Below are 16,088 nucleotides of genomic sequence, written 5' to 3'. Positions count from 1 at the left end.
ATCTATATTTTTCAAATTATCATATCGAAGTTAGAAATGCAAATATTGTGACAAAATTAATTTTTTTAGGGTGCCACAAGTGTGTTAAAATTTCCAAAGGGTGCCGCGACTAAAAAAAGTTTGGGAAACACTGCTCTAATCAAATAAGCACTTATTTGCATATATTTTCAGAACTGAAATCTGAAGACAGGTTCAAAATTCATGTTGATATATTAGAGTGGGGATTTTGTATGTTTTTTTTTATCACTCATTAAGTCAAAAAATACTGTCAACAGTGAGAATGGAGAATAATTTTCATCATGCCTTTATGAATAAAATGTTGTATAAAATCAGGTGAATAATATATGACTAAACCTCTCTGTAAAACCCTTCAGAATAAAACTAACGTTTGTTGTAAAAGAAAAAAACTCATTTTGACAAAAACGTTTTTTAAAGCATTGTAATTGAAATCTATATTTCAATTAGTTTAACAGATCAAATGCAACAACATAAACATTTAAAAGTGTATTTTGGATGTTTTCTTTCCATTATCTGAAGCAACATGCTATGTAAAGTCAAACAACCCACAATCTAGTGCATGAAAAAAACAACGCTTTTGTCTGAAGCATAAAGAATTATATTGAATATACACATTTTCTAAACCAGATTTTTAATCCAAACTTGCCATCACAATGATAGACTGCTTTTAGCACAGTGCTATGCAGTCGCTAGGACATTGTTGTTTCTTATTCATACTTCTTTTGGCCTGGTATATGATCAAATGAGGTGTAGACGTACACAGAAGTCACATCTATAGACCAGAATGTCACATAGACTTAAACATGGACTTTCAGTAAGAAACCACACCTTAGCAACCACATAGCAACACCTGGGTACTATTCAGAACACCCAAGCTCCTTGGCAGCAACTTTTACAAGCAAGATTTTCTTTAAGAACATGTTCAAAATCCATTTTCAAATGTTCCTGTCACAAATTCTTAAAGCGCACACATGACCTCCTCTGATTCATTTTGAAGGAAACCAGAAACAGGAAATGACACAAGCAGCAATTCTCCAGGATACATTTCAGCTGCATCACTGTCATTGATTAGCCCACGCACAAATGTGGAGCGTCTTAAAAGTTTATAAATGATGACTATGCTGTGCAGCTGGAGACCTTTCCGAGCGTGTGAGGAATTCTTGGCTTTCTCTCGCTCTGCCTGCGGGATTCGTGAACGTGCTGAAACGTTTAAACCAAAGATGTTCTTTAATCAAGTACATATGCTCCGATCACTTCCTGTCTTTAGCTCACACACATCCTACATTTCAACATGTTAAAACATACATATTATTCACTCACTCGTACTAAGTTGTAATTTTCATTATCATTGCAAACTGCATGATTTAATGGCATTACAACAAATACTACATATAATGATATATAAATTCCTTACAATTTAATTTTATAACAAATTTTCAATTTACAATTTTATTATTTACATGTTAAATTGTAAGGAATTTATATCATGGTAATATGTGTTATAATGTGTATGTACACACACACACACACACACACACTCTCCTTTATTTAATCATGTTCAAATAGACATCTCAAAAAGAGAGAAGAACAAATAATATGTTGACTTTGGAAGCTCAATGGCCAAACTTTTAATTTACAGTATTTAAAAAAAGACTAATTTTGCAATCTTGTCTTACAAGTTGGACGTTCACACAGTTTGTGGTGTTCAGGATCCGAGCGAGAACAACTGAACGAATGACAACATCTCCTAAACCATAATCAAAGCCAGACAAGCTTGAACTCTCAGATTAAACGGAGCAGAACGGGGCTAGTTGTCACATGGGACGATCTCAGAAAGTCTATCATTTTTTCACAAATGTCAAGATGGGGCAAGTTGTTGTATGTTTTAAATGTTATAAATATGTCAGCGCTGAAGATAAACAGAACAGATGCAAGAAGGATAAAAACATTGAAAAATATTCTGTATCCAAATAAAAAAGACCAATAGGAATTCTGTATGCAAATACTGAACATTCTAATGCAAGTCAGTAGGAGGTTTTCAAACTTCAATTTTAAATGTCTTAAAAACATAAAGGACCCAAAACAAGACAAAGCTAGCTAAAATGATCTATAAAATAATCTATAAATGCCATAAAAAGCTTAGGCAGAAAAATAATTGCATTAGTTTAAAGATATAAAACAAGCTAACCTGAAAGTTCGAGCAGTATCAATGAAGAGATCTTAAAACTATTGACAACACATTCATATTCACACATTCAAGTCTAATAACTCATCTAAAGCATCATGACAGTTAGAACATGTCTATTTACAAGTTCGACTGGAGAACAAAGCCAACCCCACCATTGAAAAGTCACACTCACCACTGTTTTCGAGTCAAACATGTGGCTCCTCAGTCCTCGACGTGTATGTCTGAAGCTCAGTTTGACTGCTGAAACTTTCCCTGAGCGTTCAGAGAACAATACATGCTGCTCTGACGGAGGACTGAGCCCCACACATTCATCACACAGCGGCCGGCCAGCGGTGAGAGCAAATGACATGAAATATACTGCAGGGTGGAGCTGCGAAACCCACCCTCTCTCTCTCTCTCTCTCTCTCTCTCTCTCTCTCTCTCTCTCCAGCTGTGGGACACTGTCCCAGAGCAGATACTGCCACCGCAGTTGAATAAACACCTTCCTATGTGCTTTTAAAATGTGCGCCTGTGAGGCTGATGGGACAGAAGCAGATAAGATTACCCTGACAAAAGCTCAACAGACCCATCTTATTATCAGCATGGGTAAAAAGATACGGCCCATACGCTGCTGACGGGAGGAAATCTAATTCAGGAGGGCACAGAAAAACTGGAGAATTTGTGCGCACTTAAACAGATGAATGACAGTCAATAGGGTGAATCTCACAAATACATTTCAGGTTCATACAACATCCCAAAATTCTATTTTCAATGAAGAAAATCAAGCCTATTTTGAGGACTTAAAAAAAAATGTTGCATTATAGTTTATGAAAAAGATTCTAATTATGGTAAAAGTATGGACAGTATAAATGACACACTATATTACATAATAATATAATATAGTAAAATATATTAATAATTATATAATATTATAATTATTTTTTACTTGCAAATCAAAAATTTGTATAAAGATAAAGTAAATATTTTGATCAAGTCATACTAACTCAATAATAAAATATAATATAATAATACATTATGCAAATTATATTTAACTTGCATATAAAACCCCCCCAGGAAATTACATTTAGCATAAAGTCATACTCTTTTATTAATATATAATAATATAATATAAGACATTAAGCAAGTCATACTTTACTTGCAAATTAAAAACAAACAAAAAAACTGGAAATTACATTTCGCATAAAGAAGATAAAGTCTATTTTTTCTATATTCATATTCTTAATAAAATATTGATGATAATAATAATAAAATATATAAAAATTGAAATACTGATTGCATAATAACTTTGTATTGAACAACAAATAGGTTTTATAATTTTTTTTATCATGTTTTCATGAGATCGACCCATTAGGGAGCCAAACAATTGTTTGATGAACAACTTCAGCTCACAAAGACTTATCAACCAAACTTGCACACACAGAGCTCTAAACCCCAGTAGATGGCAGCAGACATCAGCTTCACATCACTGTCCATTAGAAGAGGTCTGAATGCTGGACTGACATCAGCGATTAGCAGTATCTCCTCACACAAGCATAACCAAAACCACTAATACCATGGTATATATTCACAGTACCAGTCCAAATCATGTGCCTCATTCATGCAATGTGTGCTGTTCTTTATAAGTGATCTCACCTGGTGAACAATTAAGTATATAAGTAGGAAAAAAATCCCACAGACTTCAACTGAAAGGGGGAATATTTGTATTAACAGTAGTAACCAATATCAGTAAATCCTGAAAAGCAAATCTTGAAATAAATCAGTGAAGCAAAACTGAAACAGCAACATTGTCAGATGGCTGCAGTGACACCTTCACTAATTCTAATGAGTTATCTAGTTCTGTCGCGTCATGCCGCTGTCTCTCAAACACTCACAGACATTACAGTCACTTACACAGCACTATTGATCAGTGAGACTGTGAGAGGAAGTGGCTGGGAGTCTGTTTGTGGTTCTGGACATCATTAGATCAGTGGCAGATGGCCGGTCAGGGATCTGCATCATGTCTGTGTGTATTTGTGGACGGCGGGGCACATGCCACAGGGCGCAGTGATAGCGGTGCCAACGCCAGAAAGGGCATTTTTGCGCACCAGTGCACCGGCAGAGAAACTGAGCCTGTCTGTCCACGTCTCTTCTCTGGATTTCACATCTCGCTGGCTGTCTGAACTCACTCATACTGCACCAGTTCATACAACTGCACTCTGCACCACTGAAATAAATACACTTCTGATTTACTATGAAGACATAAAGTTCATTAGTCAGATCACTTATAGAAATTAAGCTGCAAAAACAGGTTGTTCAGAAATCATAATGAGAACATTCAAATATGCCCGCCCAGCGTTATTTTTGAATTATTAGGACACTATTATAGTTTTTATTAATGTTTTGAATTAGTTATTAGTTTAAGATTTAGTAATTTGGAACAATATCTCTATAGAGTTTTTATTTTAATTTTAGTTTTTGTTATTTTAGTACATCAAGTTAAAACTAACTGAAAACGAGAAATGCTGCTTTCACAACTAGCTGAAATAAAATAATACGTTTTTTAAATATTAAATAGTTAAAGTTTATTTTATTTCTAGTAACAAAATTCAACGGTTTTTTTATTTTTATTTTAATAACCCTGGCTCACCTACATTTCAACCTACTCGGAAACTTGATGAATCACATCGTAAAACATAGGCTTTTTTTCTTTTTGATTTGAGAGTAAAATCTAAAATGTATACAGTATATAGCCTATATTTCTGATGACATCTAAGCCACACAGGTTATTTTTAAAAATCTTTGCAATAATAAGTAATAATGTAGCTTATTCATTTCCAGTGCATAAAACAAAGTGCTCTGTGGATTTTCCCCCCGCACTGAATCTCGTTTCATTGTTGAATTTTCCTATTTTTCACTTTATGAAGGTAAAATGGGTTGCAAATGTGGACTTATAATGAATCCATCGCCTTTAGTGAGAGTCACAGAGTCACACAGCTCTCGCATGGTGAACCGAGTGATTCACATCAGGGCTTGACTTTCTGTTTGTTGTTTGTTCCAGTCATCCGGTCAAGCGAGAACACATGTGACTCATGCCCATAACAGCTATCACTCAAAATCTAGCGTGATGCTTCCAGACACTGGATATCTGGCTCTCTTGGGTTCGTACAGCCCCATGTTGTGTGATTGTGAACTCAGCGTGACCTTCTGCGTCTAAATAGCTGAAAGCAAACGGGCTGCAGCTGTGCACAGAAAATTCATTCTTCATTCAGCTTATTTATTTAGTTTTATATTATGTGGCTTTAATTTTGCCCTCTTAAAAAATCAAGGCTGATTCAGAGGATTGCCAGATGTTTTGACGTTCCAGCTTCTCACACAATTACACCAATCAACATTTCTGTGCCAATTACATCCACTAATTATAATTTATGAACCCATTTTGTGAATGCACTAAATTTTACAAATGCATCTTCATGTTTTGTTATGCTGGTTATGGATTAAAGCAAATCACTCACCACATAAATATCAGCGATACAAGTGATAGAGCATCTGCAGCCCATTTCACTTCAATAATGTGACATTTAAAACAGGATATTCAGCAGGGGAAAATATAAGTTGTGAGCACTGTATGAGTTTGTTTATCAGAACAGATTTGGAGAAAACATCCCTTGCTCACCAATGGATCCTCTGAAGTGAATGGGTGCCGTCAGAATGAGAGTCCAAACAGCTGATAAAAACATCACAATAATCCACAAGTAATCCACACCACTCCAGTCCGTTAAGAAACAAATCCATCATCAAGGTATTTTAACTTTAAGCTGTTGCTTCCGGCCAAAATAACAGTCCATAATCCATAATTCTTCCAGTGGAAAAAAAGTGCATCCCCTGTTGTCCTCTCATATCAAAATCCAGGACTGTTTTTGCTTGTAAACAGTGCTTGATCTGTGCAGATTTCTCTCCTGATTCTGACGAGATAACTTCATCTCTGGAAAAACCAATATCAGGACTCACATTTTAGCCAGAGGCAATGGCCTGAAGTTAAAAATGTCAAAATGATGGATTTGTTTTCTTACAAAGACACAGCTTTTCACTTCACAAGACATTAATTGATAGACTGGAGTGGTGTGGATTACTTGTGGATTATTGTGATGTTTTTATCAGCTGTTTGGACTCTCATTCTGACGGCACCCATTCACTGCAGAGGATCCATTGGTGAGCAAGTGATGCAATGCTACATTTCTCCAAATCTCTTCCTATGACAGCAATGTCATTACGGAGGTGGAGCATTCTGACTAAAGATTATGTAAACAAACCTTTTTTCCCCTTTGGAATGACGTGCACGGTTCAGTCGTGCACTATAGCATCAGAAACCTACATTAAGCTAATTTCACATTGACGATAATAGTGACAAATGAACGAAGCATGACGCTCCCAGCGGACACATCTTCTGCGGTGTATAAACTGAGCAGACTGTAAATAAACTGAGCTCTGTGTTTAAGACACTGCATGTGTTTTGACCATGACGACCTCTAGGGCAGCAGGATAGCGTCTGTGTGGCCCATCTAACGAGGACAGACAGCTAAGTGAATTTTGACAGGTCTCTAGAGACAAACAGGGTTAAACAGACGCGCCTCTTTGTAGCCAGCTGTCAGTCACCCGTGCGCTCTTGTCACACGATAAACCCACACGCTGACAAACAAAAACACTTCAACCATCTCCCATAAAATATGCTTGTATTTCAATTATGGCTAGAGTTTTTCTACATCACTGGATTCAGTCACTCAAGGCAGGTGAAACTAAACTATCACATTTCATCTATCTCATCACACAAAAAGGGAGCTTCCTCCAGAAAAAAATGCCAACATATATTTCTAACCTCTTGATCATGTTTAATTCAAAGAAGCCAGCATTGTGCTTTTTAATTAGCAATGGATGAGTGATCTGGAATCCCCATGGACTCGATCTGTGATCCGCCACACATCAGTCTTCGGGGAGAGTTTCTAAGCATGTTATCATCTCAAAGAAAACATCTCAGACTCTCACCTGCTGTATAAAGTCAATAAAGTGAAAACACACTGACCTCACTTCTCAGAGACTGACCCACATACAGCGAGCCAACCTCAGAGTAACAAGTGCATCTATTGTGAAAGTCCTAATTAAGATTTAATCAGTTCCTCCCTGCCTGCAGATGTTTCCACAGAGACCTGGAGCTCCACCACCCAAGCATGACCTGAAGACATCTATACCATAACAAATCCTGCAGATGACCTTACATTGACCTGAAGCAGCTGTAATGAAAGAGAGAGTATAATCCAGTAAATCTAGCATTAATCTCATCTGACAAACCTCAGCAGATCAAAGTGGATTTAAAAAAGGAATTTTCTTTTGAATAACATGAACATGAGTCCGTTTTAGTTTCTTGTTGACTTTAAAAGAATCATACATTACACAACGGCTAAATGATCATAAAAGTATTGGCCACATGCAAAATGACCACATTTGGTTTTCAACCAGAAAATGCTGAAAATCAACGATTCGCAAATGGAGGTGCATTGAGATCCTCATATCTCTGGGAGTGAAGCATTTAGGGCCTCAAAAATGATGATACCACAAGAAAAGTTTATTAAGAACCAGAATCTAAAATGATATTGTTACAGGCATGCAAACTTTGAAAAAGAGAATATTTATGTCACTCAGACAGGTATGTTCAACGCAATTGTTTTGATAGAGGAAAACAAGATACATTCTAGATTCAACGATATTTGTTCTTCAGACATTCCTCTTTAAAAGAAAAAGTATCAGCTGTATGCAAAGTGACCCACATTTGGTTTTTGACCACTGAAAATGTGCACAATTTAAAAATGTACCCATGAAGCCACACTGAAATCCTCATATATCTGGAACCAAACCATATATGTGACCCTGGACCACAAAACCAGTCTTAAGTGTCAATTTCTCGAAACTGAGATTTAAGCTTTCCATTGATGTTTGGTTTGTTAGGATATGACAATATTTGGCCGAGATACAACTATTTGAAAATCTGGAATCTGAGGGTGCAAAAAAAATCAAAATATTGAGAAAATCGCCTTTAAAGTTATCCAAATGAAGTTCTTAGCAATGCATATTACTAATCAAAAATTAAGTTTTGATATATTTACGGTAGGAAATTTACAAAATATCTTCATAGAACATGATCTTTACTTAATATCCTAATGATTTTTGGCATAAAAGAAAAATCTATAATTTTGACCCATACAATGTATTTTTGGCTATTGCCCCCAGCGACTTGAGAATGGTTTTGTGGTCCAGGGTCACATATGGCCTTAAAAATGAAGACGCCAAAAGGGAAGTTTTTTTAAGAACCAGAATCTAAAAGGATATTAAAATGTCTTTAATACTTCTTGAGTTACAGGTAGGGCTGTGCGATTTGGGGGAAAATATCAAATTGCAATTTTTTATCTGTTGAGGAGATCAAATTTGCAAGATAAAGTTCACGTACTAACAAAAACATCTAAGAATGTATCTTTTATTCTCCAGTACTGAAAACAGAACCGATAAGGGAGCTTTTGATATGCGCTGTGACGCAGCTCTTTGAAATCACCTTTTTTGTTTGTTGTCTGTCATTTCGAAGCTTAAGTTGCATACGTTTTTCTTTAGTTTTAATTTGCCTAACTATCGATCTGACCCAGTAGACGCCATAATCCCACTCTGTCTCTCGCCCGCGTTCCTTTTTTAATTTTTTTTTATGGTGGGTGTTAACTCAGTTGGCTAGAGCAGTGCTGATTGGGGAGAACGGAGGTGCGCTCACTCTATTGGTTAGTAAGGCTGGCAGTCATGCATATGCTCTGGAACAAAGTAATATCGCGTCCATATCACAGGCTTTGGGATTAGGAAATCGCATCGTCTCAAATCGCGATTTCGATGCGATTTCGATTAATCGCACAGCCCTAGTTACAGGCATGCAAACTTTGGCGAAAAAACCCCACAAGAATGCTTTTCCCATTTTTGAATGGTCACCATTGCCATATAATGCAACAAAGATCGCTGAAGTCAATAGATTTTATTTAATTTTTTAACCTGAAGGTCTCTGGTTGCATTGAGATGTAATGACCCGGAAGATGTGAAAAATAAAAGGAAAGACAGATCACATGAGCATTTCCGTTCCACATGACTGCAATCTCATTTCAGCTTCACCTCCACCTACAACTGCAAAGCATCACTCTAGTTTCTTCCTAAAAGAGAACCCTTGTCGTTCTCATCTAGTACTGAACACAGCAGGCACTGGGACGTCGGAACAAGGCTGTTTCTCTTTCTGGTGGAGCGTCCTCTTGTCCTCAGCTCTGAATCAGCGCTGACTTCTCTCTGCCATCTGACTGCCGATGCTCCTCTGGGCTCGTCTTTTCCAGCACACTGCCTCTGACACCTTGATGTTGCACTTAGAAATCTTCTAGGGACTGGCTTTACTGGTTACACAACGTCCTTTTGGCAGCACATCACCACCTCTTCACATCCCAGCAGATTCATCACCGATTCACAAATTCCTGACAACCTGTAGACTTTTCCATTACTGTCCTATACTGTCTATACATGCTGGTTTCCAGATGCTTCTGTATATTAACTTCACAGATAAAGAGAAAATTGTATATAATGCTGAGAAATCTGATTGGCTAATAGTATTTTACAGTCAGAAATTTGTGTATAATAGACTGCTAAATTGCTGTATAAATGTGTAGTATATTTTATATATTTAAGCACATTTTTATATATTTATATAAAAATTTTTTATATATATATATATATATTTTTTTTTTTGTTCTATGTATATTATAGATTTTTTTCAAATATATCACTAAAATAATAAAGTATGTTAAATCAATATATAAAACATATGTGTGTATTAATATATTACACTAATATATTTCTACAATCACTTTATTATTATTAAATTTAAATCATTTGTAAATCATTTAAATTAGATTATATTTTAATCACTTTATAATATAATATAAATCACATATATAAAGAGAGTAATGACTAGACTTGATTTATATAGGGCTTTTTTAATTGTAATAGCGTGACATGAAATTTGCATTTGGTTATACTGAATTTGGGTTTGCGTCTTATAGTATAATACAAAGAAATTCTGACTTTAAAAGCACCAAAAATCTCTTGCACATATACTCTCTCTTCTGGATGACTAGAGTTACATGAGGTTAATTAAAAAACTAAACAAAGCAATTAAGCGTCTTTTGTCTTCACACATCAGGCACTTTAGACACTAGACAGATGCAACATCACATCCAATAATGAAGCAGTGAAAGCTGTGCCGCTGGCATTCAATACGCATCATGAATCATGAAATAGATTGATTTTTCAGTCGATGTGTCCAACCCTTCCCCTCCCTCCCCATGTGGCTAATTTAAGGTTGGTTGCCCAAGTGTCAGGTTTTCACTGCTTTCTGCCCCGTCAATAAGCACTGATTCAGCTCAGAGTCTGAGTCTCCATCAACACAAGAGCCCAGCTCACTCACCGCGATCCTCCAAACACACCGACACAGACAACCCCAAACATTCAATAGCACAGACACCCTGAGAATAAAGAAAACTAAACACAATCTAACATCATCTCGATAAGAACATATTCCAGCACTGAATCATGTCAAGAGTCATCTGAGAAGCACAGATTAAAAATATAATCACAGAGACATGAACAAAGACATGATCGATTCATCTTAGGGTGATTTGAACATAAAAGCAGCTTTAATTTGTAGGCTGTGTAATACGCACGCACACATTTAAAACAAAGCTCAATTAAAGCCAACGTGAATCACACTGCAGTCAGATAAACGTCTCTGCTGGCTCTCTCCTTATTTAATGAGTGTCTCCGTATCCCAATCCCATCTTCGATAGCAGCAGCACCGCTGGGCAGATTGATATCTCAATTACCCTGCTGCGCTCCATTCATCTTCCTCTCTGTCCGTTTACTTCCTCTCCTCTCGCTCCATCTCTTTCTAATCTTCCTCTTCTCTCACTTCACAGTTCCTTCCATTTCCAATACCCTTTTTTATTTTCCTGTTCCAGTGCAATTTCTCGTTTGGAGGACAAATCATAAAACTCTCCTCAGTCACAGACGTGTTCAAGAACAAATGCAGCAGAGCAAAGAAAATATGACACAAACACCTACAGCGGGTACGGAAAGTATTCAGACCCCCTTAAATTTTTCACTCCAAGCACATTTCACTGGAGCAATATGATAAAAGACATCAATGCTACATTAATAATTACAATTACTTATAATATATTATTGATAATATTGACTATAATAATGCAATAACAGTTTCAGGTACAGGAATGCTGTATATTAACAACAACAACAACAATAATAATAATAATCATCATATATTATTATTATTGATAATATTGATTACAATAACATAACAGTTTCAGGTACAGGAATGCTGAATAATAATAATGAAGAAGAATTATTATTATTATTATTATTAATGCTCAAAATAAGCTAAAATGCTTACAAAATAAAAACTATTACATAATATGATTATATATTATATAAAATATAATTATTAAAATAATACTTAGTAATAATTAGTAATTAGTAAATTAGTAATAATCCATTTTGATAATTAAATTATTATTATTATTATTATTAATAAGAAGAAGAATAAGAAGAAAATTAAGAGAAATATAAAATTAACACAAATATAAAAAATACATATGATATAATATCAATAATAACTAAAACTAATAACAATATAACTCAAAAGATTTACACAAATAAAAATACATTAACATCAAAATTAAAGATCAAAATATTTACTATTATTATTATTATTAATAAGAAGAAAAATATATAATTATTCATAAAAATATAAAATACATATATATGATATATAATAGTAAAATATCAATAATAATACCATTATTATTATTATTGTGCATTTAATTTTTACTATATTATATACACATACATATTCACAATATATTCTACAAGAACATAATATTTATATTATTTATATTAGCATATATTTTAAGATTTTAATCTGAAGCTATAAAGTAGGCACTGTATTCTGATGTGGAGAGTCGGCTAGAAAAACAGACAAGCTGATGAAAAGCTAATGTGAGTGGAGAGTTCACTTTGATGAGATTTATGCTTGCCTTCATACTGAGAGAATATTGCTCTTCTGTGCAGGGATATTAGCTTTCAGCTTTAGCGAATCATCACAAACACAAAATCAGCCCAGAGAAACCACACGCGAGGCCTCAGACTTACTGTCTGCTGGCTTTCGAGGCGAGTCCAGGATATTTTTGATGGCTGTTTCCTGAAGAGCAGCTTAATAACATCCTTGTCAGCCAGTTTCCCTTCATTTCTCATTTTCTAATAAAAATGCTCAATGTGCATTTCGGTAGAAAAAAACTAGATTCGCTGCAAAGCTCTCGCAGTGAGACGAATGCTGAATCAGTCAAACCCCAGGGCTCACCAAACGAACACATCTCATCTTTGTTTGATCTTGGTTAAATAGCTGAATTTTAATGGTAAGTTAGTGGTGCTGTGGGTGGACTAAATCAAGTGCCCTCAAAAATACAGGACGATACAAAACAAACAAAAGTACCATCAAGCAAAAACACCAGGATTTCTGCCTTGAACCACAAACTGAGAAGCAAAAAAAAAAAAAAAAGCTTCCAATTCAAGAACAACCGTTTCTAAATGAAACGTTAAATGTACAGAAAAGAGTATAAAAGTACAAGAAAAAGTTGTATATATCAATGTGGCAATAAAAAAAAAAGTTCTCAATAGACCTTAGTCACAATATTTCATATGATGCAAGCACCTCGTTCAGAGGTCAACAACACTGAAAAATAATGGTGTAAAAATTACACCTAATTACACCTAACACATAATGGCAAGTAACATGTTGAATTAAATCTAACATTAATTCAAGAAAGTATTAAGACATTACAGAAAGATTGAAACAGTATTTTCTTATTATATATATGAAGAGTTCAGATGCAAAAGCCTCTAAGTGCCATCTGAAATTTTCATCTAAAATGAGGATTTTTAGCACGCTCCTACGTCTATGTTCAGTTATTTCACTTTAATTGTATAGAAAAGGACCTACACATTGCCATTAGAGTAAAATTACTGAACCTAAACAGAGGAGCCTGCTAAAGATCCTAGTTTTAGATGAAAATTTCAGACGGCACTTAGAGGCTTTTGCATCTGAACTCTTCATATATTTCTACAACAGTTCATTCTGCTTCTCAAATCTGATTGGTTGAGAACCGTGAGATATTGTACTGGTATCGCTACAGGAACGCCCTTTCACAATTTTGTATCACTCCGCTTGTTCTCGCTCACATTTCTCCATCCAGACCACCTTGTTGGGAACTGTAGCTCTAGTGAGATCTGTAAGCACAGAGGCCCTGGCAGAAAAGTTAGGTATAAATCTGCGATACCATCCCAACAAGCCAAGGAAAGATCTCACCTGTTTCTTAGTGGTAGGGGGACGGTACCTTCGGATGGTCGCTACTTTATCCAACTGTGGCCGAATCACAAATCCCAAGTAGCCAATCTCCCTTTTGGCTATTGTACACTTATTGGGATTGATGGTAAGACCTGCTTCCTTAATTCGCCCTAGGACGTGCCTCAGATGTTGACAGTGGTCTTCCCAGGTTTCACTGAAGATGACCACATCGTCCAGATAAGCTGCAGCAAACTCCCGAGTGCCTTGCAGGATCTGATCCATCAGATGTTGGAAAGTCGCTGGCGCCCCCTGCAGGCCAAATGGCATAACTCGGAAATGGTACAGCCCAAAAGGGGTTTTAAAAGCTGTCAGTTCTTTAGCTCTGGCAGTTAACGGGAACCTGCCAGTACCCCTTACATAAGTCCACGGTGGATAGATATTTGGCCCTGCCCAGTCTTTCCACTAACTCATCAATTCTTGGCATCGGATAGGGGTCTACCCTAGACAAGCTGTTAATTTGTCTAAAGTCAATACAAAACCGCAGGGTGCCATCTTTTTCCGGGACTAGGACAATGGGGCTACACCACTCACTCTGGGAGGGTTCAATCACCCCCATGGAGAGCATAATGTCTAGCTCATCTTTAAGCACCGTTACCAAGCGTTCAGGGATCCGATAACTCTTCTGGCGGGCTGGTGTTGCCTCCCTAAGGATGACATCATGTAGCACCAGGTCAGTACGCCCCGGTTTCTCCTGAAACAACTCAGGATCCAACAGCTGCTTTACGTGGTCTCTTTGGGGCTGCTCTAGATGGGATACATCCACTGCTTGGTGGACGCAGCTGGTTGGAAAATACTGTTCTGTCAGTTCCTCTTCTTCCCTGACCACCTGAACACAGAAATGAGCAGCCTCCGACTCAGCCCTAGGGTGGAATTCTTTCAACAAATTAATATGGAAGATTTGCTTTTTCTTCCCCCGCTCTGGCATAAAGATCTCATAGGTGACACTGCCAGTTTTCCGCACTATCGTGTAGGGACCATGCCACTTAGCTAGCAACTTATTCTCACTGGTAGGCAGCAGCAGCAGCACCATTTGGCCCGGCTCAAATGATCTCTCCCTTGCCTTCTTATCATACCACACTTTCTGAGTTTGCTGGGTTCTTTTGATGTTCTCCTGAGCCAATGATGTAATTTCTTCCAACCGCTCTCTCATTTGGATCACATACTGGACCACACTGCAAGTACCATCCTTGGGTCCCTCCCACTGTTCTTTAAGCAGGTCCAACGGACCTCCCACCTGTCGGCCATATGACAGTTCAAATGGGGAGAAACCTGTGGAGGCCTGCGGCACCTCCCTGTAAGCGAACAACAGATATGGCAACCATTGGTCCCAGTCTGCCCCTGACTTAGAAACAAACTTGCGCAGCATGCTTTTTAGGGTTTGGTTGAAACGCTCGACGAAACCATCTGTCTGGGGGTGGTAAGGTGTGGTCTTAATAGCCCTATCCCCAACAGTTGGTACACCTGTTTTAACAGCAAGGACATAAAATTAGTACCCTGATCGGTTAAAATTTCACGGGGAACACCCACCCTGGAAAACAGCTGCACAAGGCAGTTAGCTACTTGTCTAGCTTTGATGTTTCTAAGGGGAAAGGCTTCAGGATACTTGGTGGCATAATCACAGATCACTAGAATGTACCTGTTCCCATTCTTACTTCTCTCGAGGGGCCCCACTACATCCATTCCCAGGCGACTGAAGGGTGTGTCAATAACTGGCAATGGTAATAAATGTGCGGGTGCCACTCTCCTCCCTGAAGTCATCTGACACTCTGTACAGGTACGAATGAACTCGGTTACATCAGTATATATCTTAGGCCAAGTGAACCGACTGGCAATCCTTGCTAATGTTTTATGTTTGCCTAAGTGTCCAGCCCATGGTACAGAATGTCCCAGAGTCATAATGGTATGGCGCATTGATTCTGGAACCACTACTGCCTCAACTTCCCCTTTCACCTGATAGAGTACTCCCTTCTTCAGGATGTACTTTTCCTCCATTAAACAAGAGACAATGTCATTTCTAACCCCATCTACCTCAGACACCTTCTGGAACCAGTCCTGTAAAGTAGAATCTTTTTCCTGCAGTTCCACTATGTCCCCAGGGATAATCACGTTAAGAGGCCCTTCAGGTAACGGTAGCTCCTCAACCTGCCTATTCTCCACACTACCCCTAAATTTAAGCTCACGCCTTTCCTTTTTAGATTTATGTCTCTTCTCACAGGCTACCTCAACATCAACATCAGCAAATGGCAACTCACTGAAGTCTGCTCTAGCACTCTGAGCTCGGGTTACCACATAACAGGACTGAACCTGGGACACCAAATCACAGAGAATGGGGAGATCTTGCCCTAGGACTACCTCCCGAGGCAAGTG

General features: G+C 37.3%; 1 protein-coding gene across 3 annotated transcripts in view; it reads right to left on the bottom strand.

The window, feature by feature from the left end:
• LOC107552076 (SAM and SH3 domain-containing protein 1-like) overlaps positions 1 to 16,088 on the bottom strand; it is a 99,949-nt gene that overhangs the window by 25,518 nt on the left and 58,343 nt on the right. Inside the window, exon 1 of one of the 3 annotated variants that reach the window (XM_016233896.1) lies at positions 2,379 to 2,512. The exons of the other annotated variants lie outside the window; for them this stretch is intronic. Coding sequence (XP_016089382.1) covers positions 2,379 to 2,399 — 21 coding nt within the window. The 5' untranslated portion in view covers positions 2,400 to 2,512. Of the gene's footprint in view, positions 1 to 2,378; positions 2,513 to 16,088 lie in introns of those variants that run through there. 3 annotated transcript variants of the gene reach the window in all.

The sequence above is a fragment of the Sinocyclocheilus grahami genome, unplaced genomic scaffold (assembly GCF_001515645.1).
Source record: "Sinocyclocheilus grahami isolate Dianchi unplaced genomic scaffold, SAMN03320097.WGS_v1.1 scaffold440.1, whole genome shotgun sequence".
Classification (NCBI taxonomy): Eukaryota; Metazoa; Chordata; class Actinopteri; order Cypriniformes; family Cyprinidae; genus Sinocyclocheilus; species Sinocyclocheilus grahami.
This window is presented reverse-complemented; position numbering and strand designations above follow the sequence as displayed.